The 20,780-nt window shown below is 39.9% G+C and overlaps 3 protein-coding genes across 3 annotated transcripts in view; 2 read left to right on the plus strand and 1 right to left on the minus strand.

Annotated features, from left to right (window-relative positions):
• Positions 1 to 1,320: 1,320 nt before the first annotated feature.
• Positions 1,321 to 3,939, minus strand: b3galt9 (beta-1,3-galactosyltransferase 9). The gene is made up of 2 exons (XM_088071456.1): positions 3,934 to 3,939; positions 1,321 to 3,839 (listed from the first exon to the last, which is right to left on the minus strand). Exons 1-2 carry the CDS (start codon positions 3,937 to 3,939, stop codon positions 2,733 to 2,735), a joined length of 1,113 nt encoding a protein of 370 aa, XP_087927582.1. The 3' UTR covers positions 1,321 to 2,732.
• Positions 3,940 to 4,856: 917 nt separating this feature from the next.
• On the plus strand, positions 4,857 to 9,744 carry psmd5 (proteasome 26S subunit, non-ATPase 5). The gene is made up of 10 exons (XM_042509301.2): positions 4,857 to 5,065; positions 6,105 to 6,249; positions 6,336 to 6,449; positions 6,531 to 6,659; positions 6,877 to 6,986; positions 7,172 to 7,314; positions 7,441 to 7,632; positions 7,756 to 7,865; positions 7,993 to 8,133; positions 8,284 to 9,744. Exons 1-10 carry the CDS (start codon positions 4,893 to 4,895, stop codon positions 8,539 to 8,541), a joined length of 1,515 nt encoding a protein of 504 aa, XP_042365235.2. The 5' UTR covers positions 4,857 to 4,892; the 3' UTR covers positions 8,542 to 9,744.
• Positions 9,745 to 13,897: 4,153 nt separating this feature from the next.
• kcnt1a (potassium sodium-activated channel subfamily T member 1a) overlaps positions 13,898 to 20,780 on the plus strand; it is a 32,691-nt gene continuing 25,808 nt past the window's right edge. Inside the window, exons 1-2 of the mRNA XM_042509187.2 lie at positions 13,898 to 14,390; positions 17,250 to 17,417. Coding sequence (XP_042365121.1) covers positions 14,236 to 14,390; positions 17,250 to 17,417 — 323 coding nt within the window. The 5' untranslated portion in view covers positions 13,898 to 14,235. The remainder of the gene's footprint in view (positions 14,391 to 17,249; positions 17,418 to 20,780) is intronic.

Here is a 20,780-nt window from a genome sequence, read left to right on the forward strand (position 1 = left end):
GCAACTTCCATAGTGATGAATGGGGCCCTGCCTCCATCCAGTTCTCTTTATACATCCACGACCATGCCAGATTTGCTGTTCCCCCGCTCTAATATGCTAAGCTGTCTGTAGCTTTATATTTTTAAAAAAAACTAGTATGTAAGTATAGTAAGTATGGCGGTGACCATAAAATGTCAATGGTCTAAAACTAAAGCATCATGGGGCCAGTTGTTTAAGAGGAGACAGACAGAGAAAACAGCAGGTAGAGAGGTGAGAGGCCAGGGATCATGTGGTGCCGAGGCTATGAGTGGAAGGTGTTGATGCTAATTTATCCAGATTCATCCTGGAGAGTGATCCTGGTTCACAGTGATGGTATGCCAGACAAATTGTTGCTGTGACTGTTCACCAGCCGGAATGATTATAGACATGCTGTGATGTTATTCTTTGATTCCTTAGCCTGATGAGGTGAGACAGGCAGCCGGGAAAAGCTCTGCAGACACAATAGAACCTGTCTGGGGTGGAGTGGAGAGTTATAGTGTGAACCACTGGCAGGGAGACAGAAATGAAAAGGTTTGTAGAACACCCAAACATTTTTGTTTGGTTAGCTCGCGGTAGTGGGAGAGAGGCCAAACTTTCCCTTTGTGGAATTCAGGGAGAGAGACGCAGTAGTTTGAGCAGCATTTAAAAGGGCATTGAACTGCTGAAATTTGAAAAATGTAAGTGAGACAGACCAATTTTGTGCATCAGCAAGGATCACACTTTTCAGTCATGAAAAAATGTCATGTTAATGATGATTTATACTCTATTTTTACTTAAAATGTTGAAAACATTTATGATGATTCTGGTAACTGTTCCCTTTGTATTGGTCACTGACTTATCCCTGTGATTTTTCTTTTTTACCATGAGGCCATCGATGTTATAGGGCATATGTGCCATGCATTACCCTCACAGTTTAAATCTACCACTGAGGTATGCATATGTGACTCAGTCACACAGGCAGGATGTTGCTTTACTTCATGTTTGGACACTAGATGTCCTCCTTGGTGCTGACTGTTCGGTGAAAATTTATCCTGTACTGGGCTTTGGTGTGTCAAAAAACACAATTTCTTGAATGTACACCAGGTTTGTTCGTCCTAAACTGCTTTATAGGCCATAGTCTAATAGACAACTACTGGAGCAAATTAAAATGTGCTTAAAAGAAAAAAAATCTTGCAGATGAAAGAACTGGGACCATATCTTCAGAATAACTTAATTCACTGATAATTTATTTACAAACACACCGATCTTAAGTCACATTCTTATGATAAATACATCTCTTTTTATAATAGACAAGTACAGAATACAGAATAATAATTGATTTACCAGTGGTAACTTTCTACTTTTAAAAAGGACCTATTGCACCACAGATGTCTGTCCTTGTTTTAAAAAGTCTCCGCACCAAATTTCTACCCACACAGTCAATTATTTTGCCTGATTAGACCTGCTCTCAGGACTGTGTGGGCAGGTATAGACTGTGCTTCACTGACATTTCTGACTCACCTGCCTGTTATACTGCAGGTGTAATAAGAGCAAGACAACATCACCAGGCCTCTGCAGTCATAGTGAAAGCCACAGACAAAACTAACAACATTAATGGGGTCTTACTTACACTGAAATGTCCTAGAGTGAGAGTGAAAAAGGTACACTATATTCAACCTCTGTAATCCACTTGAAAATAAAGTAACTGGATTTAATTTACTTGTACAAGTTGATGCAAAATTCACCCAAAGAAATAAACAAAACTATTCTTCATTTCTTGTCTTTCCTGTCCTTTTAGCAGGGGCAGAACAAAGGGTGGCTTCTGGTGCTCCAGACCCAAATATGTTCTCAAAAAACCCATATCTATGCTTTTATCTAAAGAAATTTAATATCATTCAGTAAATATTCTTCTGTTGACTTAATATTCAGTTCAAAATATTTGAGACAAAGTTTTTTTTGTTTTTCTTTTTACATTGTTGGGGATCTTGATTTGCAGAGCACACCAGATAATTACGGCATTGATTAAAATGCAGCAGATTTATCAGCTAAACATTGATTCACCCAACTCTATTCCAGCATAGTTTAACAAAAATAGGTTGCAGGAGTCCACAACTTTGTGTGTGTGTGTGTTTCATATCTCAAAATGTCTTGAAAAACAGTGCATATAACCATGAATGGATTATAAAACAATGGGCTGCTGGGCAAAGATATGCAAAAGGCCCCACCATCTCTCCTACATAGGAGCAAGAAACATAGACCTTGTGGCGGTTTTGACTCTGTATCTCTTTGTGGTCATTATGTTTGCTTTGTTTTGTTATGTGTCTTTTTTTAGGTAAATTTTAAATTTCCTGTCTCTTTGTGGTTGTGTCTCCTTTGTTTTGTAGTTATTTTGTATCTCTTTGCAGTTCCTTTTGTGGTCGTTTTAAGTCTCACTGATTGGTACATGTCTCTTTGTGCAGCATTTTGCAGGTGAAGGCCCCTGGTCCTGTGCCTGAAAAGCCTGTCCAGGTATCCATCCATGCATATAGCTAATTCAAGTGAAAAAACCCCACCCCCATACCTGGGGACATGTAAGGTTTGGGCTGACAGTGCACCAGGTTGTCTCCTTTACCAATTACATCACTGCATATTCATCATTTTAATCATTAATGTATAGTGATCTTAGCTGTTGTACGAAAATTTCAACACAGAGTTATCTATTGACAATCCTGACACACACATGAACTAATCACACATTAACCGTGCGATTCAGCTTGGCCCTTGGAGCTGAAGGGGGACAGTTTATCCAGGTACGTCAGGGCCTTGCAGGTCACCAGGCCATAGTAGGTCTGTAACAGTGAACATTTCCCACCCTTCTGTCCCAGATCTGTCCACACTTTATCCAGTTCATGGCTTTCCATTCCTGCTGAGCAAAACAAATAGAGGTAACAGCAAGTGTTGTAGCGGATGTGCTTCTCCCCTGTGAACCTGGCACTGTGGGTTGGTGCCACACCAGCTCTCTGAGCACAAAGACCCACAAACACATCAGCCGGCACAGGTGCACGGACTGCTGCGGATGCTACATACACTTTTCGGACCACATCCTGGGATAAGACGTAAGCTGTGCCGTCACAGAATTCAGGCAGGTACTTGTCAGGGTAGAGAGCTGGAGGCAGGTAGCCAGGACTTTTGGTATCCCTGTCAGGAGATTCTCTCTGGATCACCCTTCCTAAATAAAGGTCCTCAGGGTGCCTGTGCAGCCCGAGTAGGTAGCTTCCGATGGCGGGGAGGTTGACAAACACAGAGTCCTTTGTCAGCAGGACAAAGCGTGCCATGGGACAGAAGGTGATCACCCAGCGGAGAGCCAGCACTGTCCTCTCTGTTGGACCACGGAGGGATGAGTCTGCCACAGCATGACCCTGGACCATGTCCCCATGACGGTCAGACTCTATCATGAGGGCATTTTGTGCAGCAAAAGTCTCAGTTGATCCTAAAAAGAACAGAATCCGCACTGGTAAGCCTTGGATGAGTGTTTGGTTGCCCCACGTCCTCCTGACTGCATCTCTTTGGCTGATATTAGCTGTGGAGCTGAAGACGATAGTGAGGAGGAAGAGGTCAGAGTTTCTGCAGGCGTCTGGGTTAGTGATGGGGTAGGCCTGGGACACGTTCTCCCTGGCGTTGCTCAGGTCTAGTTTCCGTGCTCTCTCTCTTACGTCGACAACCATGGCGTCAGTGTAGACCCCAGGTGTGGGCTGCAGGAGGTACTCCTCGACAAAGTCTGCCCCAAACAGCAGGGCATGGAAGAGGAGGACGTTGAATAGGAGAAAACACCACTGGTGGGTACGCAGTTTACACAGACAGCACTGGAGCATGAGACAGAAAAAGACAGAAAGTGAATCATCACAAAGGGAGCCAATCAAATTATTATATATAAGCTGCAAATTATTATCACTGTACCTGCATGACAGCTGCCTTGTTGTTTCTGTGTGTGTTAGTTGGACAGAGGACCTCCTGGTGCAGTCAGTCCAACAACAATAAATGCTGACAGACAGGGTTTCCACTTTCACGAAACTCTAACAGCATGTAACCCTGCACCCCAAGTCACATGCTTCATCAACATGAGTGTATCCTGCCTCATGCATTGCAGCATTAATAATACAGAGGACACTGAGGGTCACCTCCAGACGTGTTTTAAGTCTGTATGTGGAGAAACTTTTTCCCTTCCAGCAGATTAATGTGAAAACACCCTTCAAACACTGCACATACAAAGGCTACCTCTAACAGATTGTAAACTTTTCCAAATTTGGACAGTTTATTGACTGAATGCATTATGTTCAGCAGTAGTAATGCACAGTCATGTTTAGGTTCAAGTGCAAGCTCAAGTTCAGGTTCAAATTATATCTCCCTTTAATATATAATAAGTCAAATTATAAAGCACTTCTCAAAATACAGCCCAAAAAAGGACTCATTCTTGTTACTAACATAGGATTTCTGAGCTTTAGATAATGTGTTATTTGGTAAAATTGGCCTTAGGTTGAAACTTGAGGTCCAAAGTTGTGGAGAATAGCCTGCTTTGATAAATGCTTGATCACTATATATAGCCAAATATCCTACTAGGTGTAAAAATAAAAGTTGCCTTCCTACTTTAGAGAAGAGGGAAATGCCAAAAAATGAAATTTGATAGTTATTACAAAGTGAGGGAGTAGAGGATGCCCATAAATTGTAAAATATGTTTTTTCCTATAATTTGGAGTAGACTAAAGCGGAAAGCTTAGAAGAATAACCGAGGAAAAAAGTCACTACGTGAAATGAATTGTAGTCTCCCATTCAGTCCAGCAGGTGGCAGTAATGCGCCGCAACGTTGGACATAAACCGCGTAAATCATGAAGAAGAAGTTGCTCCAGTTTCCAAACAGACATGGCGGCGTCCATAGAGAGCTTACTGGAGGAAATCTCCGGTGTTGATGATCCAACAGAGGAGCTGCAGAGTTTAAAAACAGCTTTACTGTCGATTCCTGTCAGCGCGTTGAGAGACTCAGTGAGCGGGCAGCGTTTCAATGTGATCTTCTCTTTGCTGAACTCTAATGACAGGTTGGTTTGACACAAAGCATCCTGTTGTCTCTGTTAGCAAACTGCTGATTGTTAACTGCTGAGTCAGTCAGTGTGTACTACTTTTGTAATTAGCAGTCAATGCAACAGTAAGTTGATACAGCGGCAGGGGAAGTTAGATACAGAGCTAAAAAGACTGTATTTTACCTGTGCTAGCTGTGTTAGCGAGCTAACTGGCTACAATGCTAACATGAAGATGCAGATGTTGACACATGTTGTATAAACTCGTATTATTGGATTTTAAGTGAAAATTACATAACTGATTTTCATATTTGTTTTGTAGTAGTTAGTAGTTATGTAGTTATGTATAATAGAGCAGAATCTGTAGCTCTTTTAACACATAGTCCCCCAAATACATTTTTGCAGAGTGCAGATGCAAAAAGACAGTGAGCTACACGTTTTTGTCCAAAGTGAAAGAGCTGAAAATTACTGCAGAACTTGAACTACACAGTCAATAACACAACACAGTCATTGCCTGTCTGAGTTCCGTGTGCTGAACCAACAAAACATCACTGTCCAAATACTCACAGATTTCACTTTATACAACCAGTTTATGGGAATTAATTTGCTAATTATGTGCATATTTGTATTTAAACATTATTGAAAAAAGGATACAGTTTGCAGAAATGTTGTTTTCAAAATAAACATTTACATCTTTGAGACAGATATCCATAGAGTACCAGTATTTCTTAAAATACATGTTTCTAAATCTGTCCAATATTAAACAGAATGTGAAAAAATGTGACAGTTTTTCATTAATTATTGTTAAATATACATTTTTCATTCAAGTCAGCCAATCTTGACACCGTTATATTAAAGAGGTAGATATCATGCAGCATTTTGAATGAATCTAACCCTTTCAGAAATGCAGACTGAAGGGACAAAGACATGTCCTCTTGTGTTCATATTTTTAATATGTGTGGGCTCTGAGTAGTTGTGATAGGGTTTTCATTGTTTTCTAACACGTTTTAGGCCAAACGAGTTGCAACCGCAGCGGTACTAATGTGAGCTGTGTTTGCAGGGAGCAGGTTAAACTGTGTGTGGACATCCTTGAACGCATCTTAGTGGCCCTCAGCCCTGTGTCGCTCGCCCAGAACTACAGAGCGGAGCTTAAGGGGGGTCTGATTCATCCCAATGAAGCAGTTAAGATCCTGGCTTTGACACAGGTAGGCTGCTCAAACAGTAAACTGACACACGCATAAGTACGATCCCCTTCAAACATTTGACCTTGTTTAGTGTTTTTCTCTGTCAGATTGGGAGAATGGTGGAGCACCCTGATGCAGCCACTGAAGTCCTCAACAACCACGACATTCTTGAAGGGGTGATCCGCTGCATTGGAGAGGAGAAGATGGCTGTGGCAAAGCAGGTATTGAGTGAAATACTGAAATTCCCTGCATGAGATTTTAATGAATCTACAGTTTGTGCAGTAAATGTTTTGTTTTTTTAGGCCATCCAGTCCCTGTCGAAACTGAGTCACTCCAAGCTGGGATTAGACAAACTGTTCCAGAGCGACCTGCTGACGGTTATGAAGGACGTGATGGCCATAAGTGACATTATCAGATACAGAATGTATGAGGTACGTTCAACTGTGTGTCACTCTGGTTAACCCGTCACATAGGGTTTTTATTTACAATGTACATTTGTTTTAATGGACCAGTAGACAAGATCTCAAAAATAAATGCCAGAACGTGGGCACTTAGATTTAGATTATATCAATCTGTAATTCATCATATACACAAACAGAGCAGCTCTCATACTGGTTTCCTAATGAAGACATTTCTTTCTGCCTGCAGCTGGTGGTGGAAATCTCATCTGTGTCTCCCATTTCCCTCGGTTACTGTGCCAACAGCAGCTTCATTTCTCAGCTGCTCGGAGAACTGACAGGGGATGATGTTTTGATCAGGTAATACGTTTAATCACATAAATACAGACACAGTAAAGGAAGAATTGCAGTTACTGAAAATTAAGAGTTGCTAAATTGTAATACAAGTTTGCCTGAGTGCTGTCACCATCTCTCCTTTTTGATAAGTGTCTTTACTTTTCTATCATGCTCTAAATTTGCATCTGTTGTTGCCTTTTTTTCCCCAGAGCCACAGCCATTGAGATGGTGACCACTTTAGCGCACAGTCAACATGGCCGGCAGTATTTGGCCCAGCAGGGAATAATGGACAAGATCTCAAACATGATCAGAGGAGCAGAGACCGACCCTTTCTCCTCCCTCTACCTTCCTGGTGAGTCTGTTTTGAGAACTGCTCCAAGATGACAGAAACATGAGGTTTAGGTGGCGTAATTATTTTATACAACAGCTCAATGGTGCATTATTCAGTCATTTTTCTGTGTGAATATCACTCCTGTAGGTTTGGTGAAGTTCTTTGGAAACCTGGCCATTATGGACAGCCCTCAGCAGGTTTGTGAAAACTACCCGGCCTTCCAGAACAAGGTGTTTGAGATGGCTTTGGACCCGGACCCTGCAATGATCGGCGTGGCTCTGGACACTTTGGGGTTACTCGGTTCTACTGTGGAGGGGAAGCAAGTCTTTCAGAAAACAGGTTAGCCTGTTTGTCAAGTTTTATTTGGTAAAAGCCAAAAGAACCATGGCCCTTCTCAGAATGTGATTGTCTCTTGGTTATTGTTGCTGGCGTCTTTGTCACTGATTCTCTGTGTGTCTTCAGGAGAAAAGTTCAAGGCTGTGCTGTTGAGAATGAGCCAGCTTGCCAGCTCTGGAGCTACAGAGCTCAGGGTGCGCAGCTTGGACGCCATATCTCAACTTCTCACTCTACAGGTGTGTGTGTGTGTGTGTGTACACATAAAGCATATTCATGACCATACATCTTTTTTATGTCTTCAAATGTCATCTTTAGGGGTGAAAAATGTTGATACTTGTATAAATCTAATACGTTTTATTGCAGCCAGAGCAGCAGACAGACGACCTCTTGGCTCTGACCGAGTCCTGGTTCCACCTTTTGTCTAACCAGCCCATGGACATGATCAGCAACATCAGCACTCAGCCGTTCCCAGAGCTGCATTGTGGGGCTCTGCGGATATTCACAGTGAGTGCTCAGCTGTTTGTAAATGCCGTCATTTCCTCCCTGCTTTACTGACCTTTTGATAACATGTAAAATAACAGTTTGTGTGATTATAATAACGCCATCAGCATTGCTTCACTAACATTTCCGTCTGTATCTGTGTGTGTTTTCCAGGCAATTGCCTCTCAGCCGTGGGGCCAGAAGTTAATGATCAGCACTCCCAGTTTCATGGAGTTCATTCTGGATCGTTCGACGGGTCAAACAAAAGAGGCCAAAGATGCTAAGTTTGAACTGGTTGGGTCACTTGTGTGTTCGTCTACAGCGGCAGAGATACTGGGCAGCCAGAACTACATCCGCCTGAAGACGTATCTCAGAGAGGGACCTTACTATGTGTCAGCCGTGGCCTCAGTCAGCACAGAAGGAGCTGACTGATTTAAACAAACTCAGATACACTTTATAAGTTTCTGGTTAATGCTTAAGTAACGGGTAAGTGTCTGAATAATCTAACTGTGGGTTAACATATTCTACTCTGCTATAATAAACTGGTTCTCTGATAAATGCATAAACAGTTCTAACAAATCGGTGTTCAGTCAGATTTTTCAACTTAAATTGTCAGAAATGCTTTTGGATGTTCAACAGTTTAAAACTCAGCTCTATGTCAAGAAACATTATCCACTAAAGGATGGTGTAAATGCTTTGGAGGTGGTTAGAAAGACGTGAGTAATTCATCTTAATTAACAAGCTCTGCCCGAGCCTGTTCAGTCTCATTAACTCACTTTTAGCGGCTTTAAAAACACGGCGTGTTCTTTTGGGCCCAATTTGTATATGGTTATTGATTCATTACAACTATAAAATATATATAATGGAGTAGCAAGTGAAATAAAATATAAGGAAGTAAATGGGAAAATTAAATTAAAGGGGCACTCCACTGTTTAATTCATCAAATTGAGTTTATTTGTTTATTAGTAATAAGGACTACTACTACACTATCTTAGTGTAGACTTAGAAATGGCACATTTATAATTGGCAACCTGTGTTACAAACTTGAACTGTGGGGTTTAAGATGCTAATGAGATGCATTGTGGGAAATGTAGGATTTAGTGTGTTGAAGCTTGAGCCATATTAGAGACTAAGATATCTCACAATCTACTGCTTTTATTTTTTACTTTATTTTTCTTATCTGCCTCCTGTAAGTCGCCCAACTTAACAGAATTGCAACACTAAGTCACGGGAGTATCTGCTTAACAGTCTGAGCCCCTTTAACATTATTGCAACGCTCATGTAACAAGATGAACTGGTCATCAAACATGGTGCCGACATTGCAAAGTCATCATTAGAAGATAATGGATCATATGAAAAAGATATCCATGTGATGTGTTAACACATAGAGCTACAGAGTCTTTACCAGCTACTTAAGCAATAACTACAGGCTGAAACAATTGAAGAACATACTGTCAAATGTTTACCATCCCAGCACTTGTAGAAATCCACATCATCATTTACAGGACCTCTGGATCTCATCATCACACACCCAAATCCTTCAGACACTGATTACATTTTCTTTCGTGTCAAAAATATTTGTTTACTAAATTGAATGATTTTTTTATGTAATAAAGAGGCTTCAGTCTGACAGCATATGTGTCTGTTTACTTCTCTTGTTTTGCCCGAGCACCAGAAAATATTACACCACGAAATGGGATTCTCTCAATAATTCAAAAGAAAAAAACAAACACAATTTGCTGGTTGCTTAAAATGGCAATTATGTATTCTGTGGCACAAAATCAAAACATTTTATGATGTAATTTAGAAGATTAAATGCAGAGGTCTTTTTGAGTACCACTTAAATTATAGTCTCACGTCTGCCTGATAAGATTTAATTGAACCTGAGATTTGCTTTTTAACGCTACAGTGTCCTGCGAGGAAAAAAAACAAAAACAAAAAATAATAAATTCAACAGCATAAGTGGATTTGTTAATACATCAGGGGGAGTTATCAATGCAAGGACGTTTTTTATTCTTCCAAGCTATGGAGAATGAATTAAGATGTATAATGAATGTATTCTATTTGGCTTTGATCTTTTGGCATGTTTTTTAGATGTTAATCTAATCTAAAGTGAAGTGATTTTTATTTTATGTATTCATGGTATATAAAATGCAAAGTTTCGCAAAGCAATATGAAGAATCTGCAGCTATGTTGTTTGCCATCCTTGTGTTTGGATGATTTTTAGACTCAAGTGTTATTCTTTATCATTTCCACTAGAGGGCAACAGTTCAGCTCTGCAGCTTTCAGACAAGCTGAAATCAGATTTCGGGCAAAATCCAGTTTCAGGTGATTAATACTTAGTGGAAGTACTCAGATCATTTAAGTAAATGCAGCAATAACACTCCGAAAACACTTGAAGTAAAATTACACTAAAAATCCTGTTTAACAAGCTACAGACGTAGTGGTAATACAAAGTGCCACACAGGGCTCAATTAAAAACTTTAATGTGGTGTAATCACTTTGTTTTAAATGATGGTGTAGCATACACTGCAATCAGAAAATAGATGTTCAGCTGACCAATAGACACTATATACCACATAATAACAATGCAAAAACAGGATGAGATTTCTTTTGTTGCTGTTGCAAATTTATTAAAATAGAAAAAAAAAATTACTGGGGTTCCTCCAGCCTGGATAGCCTGTTTCTGTACTTTTACTATGGCAAAACATAACTTTTAAACTTACTTTGCTAAATGTTTACATTCTGGGGGCTGCAGGGGGTCAAGGATGGACATAATGCCCATTATGTTATGTTTTTATTTTATTCTACTTTATCTTTTTACTGCCATTTTTTAATCCGGCCATGGCATGTCTGAGCTGTTTTGTTTTTATATGAAACAAGCAGGAGACATTTTACTTTAAAAATGCCACCACCATGCTTCACTGTTGGGGTGATTATTGAGCAGGTGATGAGCAACACCTGGCTTTCTTAAGATGTGTCACTTAGATCTGAGGCCAAACAAATCAGTCACACTTTCATTAGACCAGAGAACCTTTTTTTTCTCAAAGTCTGGCAGTGCTTTCTTTTCCCCTTAAAAAAAAAAATTGGATTTCACCCTTACCTCCACCAGTCTTTACTTACTATCTCATTCCATCAAATATAATAATATAAGTGTCTTCAGGTGCTTTCGTGTGTCTTTCACTGAGGACAGGTTTATGTCACTCAGATAGGTGTGGAGTGTTGTAGTGATGGCTGACCTTCTGGAAGTTTCTTCCATCTCCACTTAAGGATCTCTGGAGCTCGGCCACCGTTCTCCCCAAATTGCTCAGTTTGGCCAGACAGACGTCTCTAAAGAGTCCTGGCCTAATTGCTCTAAACCTGTCCCTTTTAAAAATGATCCTCTAGGGAACCTTCATGCATCATAATTATTTTTTGTAGCTTTCCCTAGATCGATTTCTCAAAACAGTTCTGTCTCTGAGCTCTGCAGGCCGGCTCTAACCTCATGGCTTGGTTTTTGCTCTGATACGCGCCGCCAGCTCTGAGACCTTATATGCCTTTCCAGATCCTCCACTCAGGTGAATTTACCACAGGTGGACTCCAAACAAGGAGTAGAAACATCTGATGATGTAATCAAGAGAGAAGGGCGGCACCTGGGCTTTATTTGTGTCACAGCAAAGTGTCTTAAAAAGTGTCTTAATCATTAAAGGAAAAATTATTTTAGAACAAAGCTGCAACTTTAAAAAAATATGCAAAAGGTGATCAGGTCTGAATGCTTTCTTTATATACTACCTGTCAACCATTTGAGACTTTTTATTTATACTAATAGTGATATTAATATTACAGTTAACATATTTTAAGTACATTTTATTACTAATACTTTTGTACTTTTACTTAGTTTTACATGTTATGATGATCTTAAATTACACAAATGTGACATGAATCTATGTGAACATATTCATATTTATTCCTTTAATCTGCCAACAAAAGCCAACTCCTTCACAGCACAGCCACCCTGGTGGGATAATCCCACAGATGTGACTTCTTTCTCTCCAGCAGTAAAATAAAAAAAGACTTCCCACTCAAGTCACAGCGACTGACTCAATCCCAAACATAATCTTAAAACTCTTAACCAACCTCATGTCACCATCACTCCAGTGAATCATATCACCTCTCCCACGTCTCTTCCGTACTTGCTCCAGTTTGCGTCATCAAATAAACAAAGAAATAAATAATAAAACATCCAGTCAGTCAGTCAATCTTGTCTCTTTACGTCTTATTTTTCATGGCCTCTTCTGGTAGCGTATTGGAGGTCATCTGGCTTCTCGTCCTTTACATCTTTGATGATGTTCATCACTGACGTTCAGTGTTAGAGGCCCTCTGCTGAAGGATAAAATTACAACACGGACACTAAAAGCCATCTCATGTTGCAAACCATTTTTTTAAAAGTGAGTTTGTCTAAAAATTTCAACTGTTATGAGACTGTTTATTTGTGCATTTCTAATATTTACCAAAATCAGTATGTGCTGCAATCATCCTTTTTGGTATTTCACTAAAATATGCATCTTATGCATCCCAAGAGTGACCCGTTGTCCTCGGTGATGCTGCTCTGCTGTGTTTCAGAGAGCAGCACACTCCTCCTGGGTTTCCTCTCTGTGTGAAGGTGGGATGACCCGCTGACCTGAGCAACACCACAGCAGGCTCACAGTGGACGGACATGTGGGATTTTTTGATTTTACATAAACTATGAATCATCATCAAGCAGTTGTATTTCTTATCATCCTGCTGTCCTCTGCACAAATAACATATAACATGACATCTGGGATTAGTGTCCTGATGTGTTTTGATTGTCTGGAGGTACTACACTGACTTCTTGACAAAAGAGAGTTTATTTTGGAGAGATTTATTTAACATTAACAACATTCATTCAAGAGCTCTCTGGTTTGTTTTCAGATTCAAGCTCTACATTCAAACACTATAAGCTGATAGAATACAGTTCCTAACTGAAAATGTAAAAGTTTTTGCCTTTTTTTTCTTGTGACACTTCTGTATTTAATTATTTGACATTTTTCCAATTTCTTTTTTTTAATAGAAACAATAAAAAGTTTTATGTCTTAAAAATCTGGCAGATTTGTGTAGCAAAACTTTATGACATGTATGAGGTGTAACACTTCTACATCAGTATTACCAACCTAATAATGTCATTTATGATGACGCACTGGTTATTTTCTGAAGAACTGACCGATCCCAATACCGATTATTAGTAGTTAGTGAGACTGATGAATAGTTAATGAGACCAATAACAGATATTTGGAACTGACATGCGTTTAAAATTTAAAAAAAACTTTCGTCAATACTTAATTCTGATTATAACAAACTCCAACACAAAACTTTGTTTAAATGCCTTAACAAAACATCAACATACAGCAGGTTCCAAGCAACTTTTAAAAATTCTTTATAAAGTCATGCGAAAATTTAAATAAAAATGAAAACTCCCTGAGCATTTACAGAGTAAAAGTTCCTCCCATGCTGACACCGTTTTGCACATTTTATTCAGTTAGTTTTATCAGTGATCGTTGAAATAAAACTCAGATGCAGTTAATCGGCAAAATGCCAAATATCGGCCCAAATAATCGGCCAGCCCGATAATCTGTCGATCCCAAGTCATTAGGGAGGTAAAGATGTTTCTTTAAACTTTCTGTTTTGATTGCAGATAGATGAACAGACCAACAGATGGTGCTGATCTCTCTCTTCTCATCAGGAGTTGGGAAATAATTCAACAGTTATGTCATTAGGTGTACCTCAGGAAGGAAAGCTGTCATCTCCGTTATGTTGCTTGCTGCAGACCTGTCCTCTGCAGCTCCCACAACATTTGCCCCTCACGCGCCGCCAGCCTGATTTTCATTTATTTACTGACAAATGCTTTCACGCGCATCTTTCAGTTTGAGTATTTAAAGAGTTCACTGGCCAGTTGTCACTTTGCTCGCAGCCTCTCATCCGTGTAGGCTGATAAAAACACTCCCATACCTCCAAGATGCACCTGGATAGGTGAGGGGGACATCACAGGGGGAGACATCACCCGGGCGGTGAAAAGAGCGCGTCTTTCTCTCCGGGTGTCCACTCCTTTTCGGCAGATATCACCCTCCGATGCAATTGACCCAGGAAGAGGGAGACCCAACGCCGACCACCGCAGCTCTCCAGTCCGACGGCAGCGCCGGATCTCCGGCCAAAATGTGCAGTGAATGTTACGTGAATCAGACATTTGTGCACGATGATGGGACCGTGAACGACCACAAACCACGGTAAGAGACAACAAACAGGAACAAGTAAGCAGGCAAACTTTATGTATCATATAGTGATGAATAACTTGATAATTACACCTCAGGTTTGTTGATTAAAAACAGTGAGCATGTCTTTGTATTTGATGACATTTGAATAATGTTTTTATTCAGTTAGCTGTGATGCGTAAAACGTGCTGGTTTTAGTTTGTGTTTTTCCAAAAAGCTCCATCCATACACTGTGTGCTCATGTCCTCCTGTTGTGTGTTCAGCTGCTCAGTGCTTTGCTCTCTTTCTGTCTTTCATTATAACAGCCTGGATATTATCTACTGTAAATATGGTGGCAGTAACACATTAGATAATACTGAAATGGTGGAGTGGAATCAGCATGTGTCTTCTTTAGAACATTTGAGTTAAAAATAAAATAAAAAAAACTACATATTTTGTTAAAATAAAATGTATACTGAAAGTCCCAGCGAAGACAAATGTGTGTTTTTGAAAGCTCTTTCTCAACATGTCTCTGTTCACTGGGATGCCTCTGATGACCTGTATGCTCCAGTGTGTTTTATTAGTCTGCCGCTCTTTGCCTTTAGGCTTTGTTTGGTTTAGTTAGATGAATGGATTTCATCAAGCCGCATGGGAAATATACCCATCATCTTTTATGCAACAAGTTTGTCAAGCTTAATGGAGGACTATAGCAAACAGGCAAACAGTGATGGACAGAGGAGGTGGAGAGATGGAGGAGACAGAGGTTTTCTACACTCTCTCTCTCTCTATAGGTTGTATAAGTTTGGCTGCTTTATCAGTAATCTGTTTGGGAGAGAGTGAAAAAAAAAACAGCAAGATTTCACACCAAACCACTTCCACTTCATTTGAATCATAACATACATCTGTTACATCTCTTTGACTGAGATGAGTAATCAAGGAGGAGAGGAGATAATTTGCAAAAACTTCCAGCAACTGAAGGCTGGCAATATCTCAAAAATACCCATTTATGCAGCGTACTCTGATATAAATCAATATACATCAATCCATTGACTCAGTTCTGGGGTTTCTAATTCATTCATTCCTTCAAGCAAACGACATCAGTTCACCTTCACGCACAAAGGTAACATCCCGCTATCCTGTCCTCCTCCTGTGCCTGTTACTCAGGCTCTCGGGCTGATTAAATAAAAACTGGATGAGGTGACTCAACATCTGCAGTCATTAACGTAATGGAAGAAAACTGTATTCTTCATCCGGCTAACCGAATTTTTCCGTCCTTTCATTTATTTTTTTTACGATTTCATGTCGGAATTATTCTAAAAATCCCCTTTAAAGATTGAGTTAACTTCAAATACAAAAATTTAGAGTTTCCGTCATACTTTTAGTGCTATTTATCAGTCTGGGTTGTTTTGGTGTTGGTTGCAGAGTGTTGGAGATTCGGCAATAGAGATGTCTGACTTCTCTCCTGTATAATGGAACTAGATGGCACTCAGCTTGTGGTGCTCAAAGCGCTGAAAATATACATTTGAAAAACTCAACAGCAATGTCTCTTTCCAGAAATCATGACCCTGTGACTAAAATTAATCCAAAGACCTTGTTGCGAGCAGTTTCATGTGGGAACTATTTTCATCCTACCGAACTACACCTGCCAACTGTATCACTGTGCAGAAAAAGGTGTGTATCCACTCATGAATGAGAGGCTTGTGCTCGCGACAGTGCGAGATGTAAAAACAATAATGGCATTTTCTGCAGGTGAGCTGCAGTGTTAGCTAGCTCACAGATGCTAGGTCAGCTAGCAGTAAATGCACGCTGTTTCTGTGCAGTGATACAGTTGGCAGGTGTAGTTCGGTAGAAGGAATATAGTTCCTACATAAAACTGCTCACAACAAGGTGTGTGGATTATCTTGAGTAACCAGGTCAGAATTTCTGTAGAGAGACATTGCTGTTGAATTTTTCAAATACATTTGACCACAGGCAGAATGAAATCTAGTTCCATTACATTGGAGAGAAGTCAGACAGCTCAAAGGTGATATTTCCAACACTCTGCAACTCACACAAAAAAACAATCTACACTGATATATCGGACTAATGGTAAGGGGAAATATCTGTGTATTTGACTTGGGTTAATATGTCCCTTTAAATGCAGTAGTACGTTGCAGTAGTAGTCGATGCATACAGTCACACTACGACAAAAGTCTACACTAAACCTTTTTGAAAAACAGAAAAGTGTTTTTTCCATATCAGAGAAATAGTCTGATAATGTACGTATTCACTAAGTACAAAAAAATTTTTTTAATACAGTTACTGCTATGAAAGTTGTGGACTGTAAGAAGCAATAAGACTCTGTTGACTACATTTATCTGACCGTATGTAAACTTCTGCCTGTGCTCATTATGCTTAAATGGGCTCAAATGAATGTTTATAGCAGTACAGCTTCATTTTATGCAGGGTAACAAAGCAATTAGGATACATGGTGCTTTAGGGGAACATACAGTATAATGGCTGGTTCGGCTTTGACTTCATGATGTTGTTTGAACAGCTTGTATTACAAGACAACAGAGGGCTAAAGCCTAAAAGCTTCAGGCTAATTACATAGATAGTCACCAACGCTCAGTGTGGAAATGTTCTCAGCTGGGCTGAAACACTTTCTATCAGTTTGTGACAGTATCGTTTTTCCTTCCTGTTTTCTCTAACCCATACTCTTCTGCATTCCCGTATCAGTCCACCACCTGATCTTTTCCATTCCATGTCTCCTTCCCATGATTTCTGTCCCTCTCCCTGTGCTCCTTTTTCTTTTCCAGCATTGCCTGTCCTCTTAGCTCTCTTCACTTTTACACTTCTCCTTTCCTTCCTACATTTCCCTTCTGCTTCTTTACTTTTCTCCTCTCCCTCCTCCAGCACCTCTCCAGCACCACTCAAGACTAATATCAACAGCAGCGGTGTTATCTTAGATATCTCCACTCTTAAGATGGAGCAGCTGGAGAGTGAGGAGGTGCCTCCGCTGCCGCCCCGCTTCCGCTTCAGAGACCTGCTGCTCGGGGACCAGGGCTTCCAGAACGATGACAGGTAGGCTGCAGAGGGGAGGTGAAGAAAAATGGTACCTTGTAGAAAGCAGGTTGAGCAGTGTTGTTTGACATGTTCAGAGACAGGAAGACCAGGCTACTTCCTTTTTTTTTTTTTTTTTTTTTTTAAGAAATAAACCGGTTTACAGCCTGGTACAAAAAACCCTAAAGGGCTTTGGTCTCTCTGTTCCCCCATTCATGACAGTAATACAAGGGGTGGATTTTTATTTAACTCACCTACTTTAATATGGTCACTCATGGCTCCAAAAACCAAAATGATGACACCAAAATGTTGAACTGAAGGCTTCAAAACAGTCGGCCATAAACCAATGGGTGGCGTCATGGTCACTACGTCCATTATGTTTTATACAGTCTATGCTTTACCTACACTCACAACATGTGGTGTTCAGCTGTTACAGACTCATTCAGTGGATATTACTTTTATACAAATTCTAATTAAATTTCAAATTCATTGAACTACCTATAATCTTTCAATGAACCCCAAAGCAACTGCAGAAGTACCCCCTTTCTTTAACATTAATTGTTTAAGTAATTCTTAAAACAATGCCAGAAATTATTTTCTTCTAGACTGGAAAGTGTAAACATTAGTCTTAGTCTTTTATTGTGTGAAAAATTTGGGAGATTTGGACTGAAAATTCTGACAGTTGTTGACCAAAATGATCAACTAACGCAAAGAAAAAAATCAATAGTATAATAATTATCATTGGTTGCACTTCTAAAACATTTAACGACAAGGGATTTGCAACTTCAAAATGACTAAATTGCAAATAGCGTTACAAAGAAGCAACATGTTAGGCTGTAATCTCATTAGTCTTGAAGTATTGTCAACCGAATCTCTGTATAGTCGATTTGTCCTAATAATCATCGCTCTTCGCTTGAAGTAGCAGCTGCTGTTCCTCTTCTGTGATTCCATTAGTCCACATTTCCTCTGAAAAAAAAGAAAAATCTGACATCACTACAGCTCACTTAGTCATCTAATGTTTCTTTTACCTATCAGGAGTTCTGACTGCCAGACCGCTTTTCATTTTTGTTTTAACAGCTGACATTTACTTGAATTCAACTACACTTGACCCACCTTTGTAGCGGTTTTTGGACTTGTTACATCAGAGTCATTGTGCATGGAGTGTTTACCTTGTCCGTCTTAGCATACACAACAACATACACAAGTGCAGAGTGAAGTGCTCTCCAACCCTGTAATATGGTGTAAGTGGTGTTTGTGCTTTGGGTCGTGTCGGCTCTGAAAGAGGAAGTGAAGCCAGAAACATGGGGTGCTGTCCATGGTGCTGAAAAGAGGATGTTTCTGAATCACTGCTGGTTTTTGAGTGGTGAAGTTGGCTAGGTGTGTGTGTGTGTGTGTGTGTGTGTGTGTGTCTGTGTGTGTGTGTGTGTGTGTGTGTGTGTGTGTGTGTGTGTGTGTGTGTGTGTGTGTGGGTGTGTGTTTGACACATTCCCAATTTATTTGAAACTTGAACAAGTTTGGGCTGGAAGCATGTTATTGTGACCTAATTCACAATAAGAATTTAAAATGAGATCTCACCACCACTGGCTCTGCTATCTACCTTTCAAAGTGTACTCTGCTGCAGTGTCTGAGCTCGACAGACAAGATCTGTTGCAGTTTTCTGTTTTCTTGAGATCTGCTTCATTTGTTTTTCATCCTGAAATTCAAAACTGCACCACGGCAAGGATTAATGTCACTCCAGCTTCTAAAGTCTAAAACAAAGAGTCAAAAAATAACTTAAAAAGGAAAATAACATTTCATTTTTTTCTGGTTTTGCACAGGCTGAATATTAACAGTCTCACACAGTTAGTTCTACACTCAATTTGTGTTTTCTTAGGATATATATTCAGTAGCTCGGGATCTGCCAGATGGACCTCAAGAGAGTGATGATCAGATGTAATTTTAGATGTGATTACAGCAGCAGCAAACCTTTGAGACTGCAGTGCTGTTTGTAATATTTGACACATCTCTTTGACGAGGAAAAACAACGAGCTCTGCCAAAGCTTTAAGTCAAAGGTGATCTTTCCCCAGCTGTCCTTGCAACAACCACTGTTTCCTCCTCGATAAATTTTCAGCTCCTATTTAGACAGTTAATATAATTTTTCTGCTCTTCCCCTGCAAATGAACCTGTCCTCTGTCCCCGGCAGATAGTGTGTTTGGAGTTGACTGATTTTCTGTGGTCAGCCTGCGGGCTTTTGTGTCTATGAACTCCCAAATGTCACTGGTCACATCTTCCCGGGGATCATCCATCACTCTGAGAGGTTCCTTTGTCAAAGGCGGGCATGCATGAAAAGACACGAAAGTGTGTGCACAATATTGTCAAACTAACAGCCTTATTTGAAGTGCTGTAGTCTTTCTCTCAGGCCCACTCCTTCATTTGTACATCCTCCTTTCATCTGTGCTTCTGCCTTCTGTTGCCTTCTGTCCAATTTACTTTGTTTATCACATTTTTTTCATTTTAAATGCCTTCATTATTCACACTAAGTGAAGTCCCTCTGAGCTAAACTTAGCGATATATAAATGCATAAATGAAAATGTCACATATTTTACAGGCAGGACTCATGGCATGAGGGTCTTCTCATGTAGCATGGAAAGCCGCACTGAGTGGCGCCACCAGCGTGGGCGAAAGGGTGGGTTCAAGTGGAGTGGCCTCTTCCGGTATTTTCAAAAAGCACTGACTCATGGAGGAGGTCATCTATAAATGACCACTTCAGACTCTTCAAATTAAGAGAAGACAAAAAGGTGGGAGGGATGGAAAGCAGAGGAGAGAGGGAGACAGAAAGGTGCTGTCTCTTCCAATTGCTTACTTTTTTTTAATTATTTTTTTTTTAAATGGGAAAAAATAATATGCTCATATATATTTTTAAAGTAGTTTTAGCACGTTTATGGGTAATTTTCTTGTTTTTTAAATTTTTAGTTTATTTTCAGGTAATTTTCCAAACTTGCCAAAACCAAAATATACTCAGTTTACCATCACATAAGACAATGAAAAACAGAAAATATCCTTGTTTTAGAAGTCACAGCTGGTGAAATTTAAGCATTTTTTTGAGGAGGTCATCTATAAGTTACTACTTCAGACTCATCAAATTAAGAGATGACAAAAAAGTTGGGAGGGATGAGATGCAGAGGAGAGAGGGAGACAGAAAGAGACATTGTTCTTCATTTTCTTTTTGTTTGCATTTTCTAGTCAAATTTAAAAAAGCATCAATCTTTCTCTTGCTGTCACTTATGATGCCAAAACCTCCTCATCAGCAGAGCGGCGACCTCCCCACCTCCTGTTCTCTTGACAGCAGAGCAAAACAGCAAAACAGACAGTGCATGACTTTGGGCTTTATAAGTCATGAAGGC

The sequence above is a fragment of the Plectropomus leopardus genome, chromosome 20 (genome assembly GCF_026936395.1).
Source record: "Plectropomus leopardus strain MGB_pleo_1.0 chromosome 20, ASM2693639v1, whole genome shotgun sequence".
Lineage (NCBI taxonomy): Eukaryota > Metazoa > Chordata > Actinopteri > Perciformes > Serranidae > Plectropomus > Plectropomus leopardus.

Bases quoted from the DNA above. Each gene is read 5' to 3' on its own strand.
- psmd5 (XM_042509301.2), top strand. From the start codon at position 4,893: ATGGCGGCGTCCATAGAGAGCTTACTGGAGGAAATCTCCGGTGTTGAT. The intron at 6,450-6,530 runs GTATTGAGTGAA...TTGTTTTTTTAG, and splicing joins AGATGGCTGTGGCAAAGCAG to GCCATCCAGTCCCTGTCGAA. The intron at 6,660-6,876 runs GTACGTTCAACT...TTCTGCCTGCAG, and splicing joins TCAGATACAGAATGTATGAG to CTGGTGGTGGAAATCTCATC.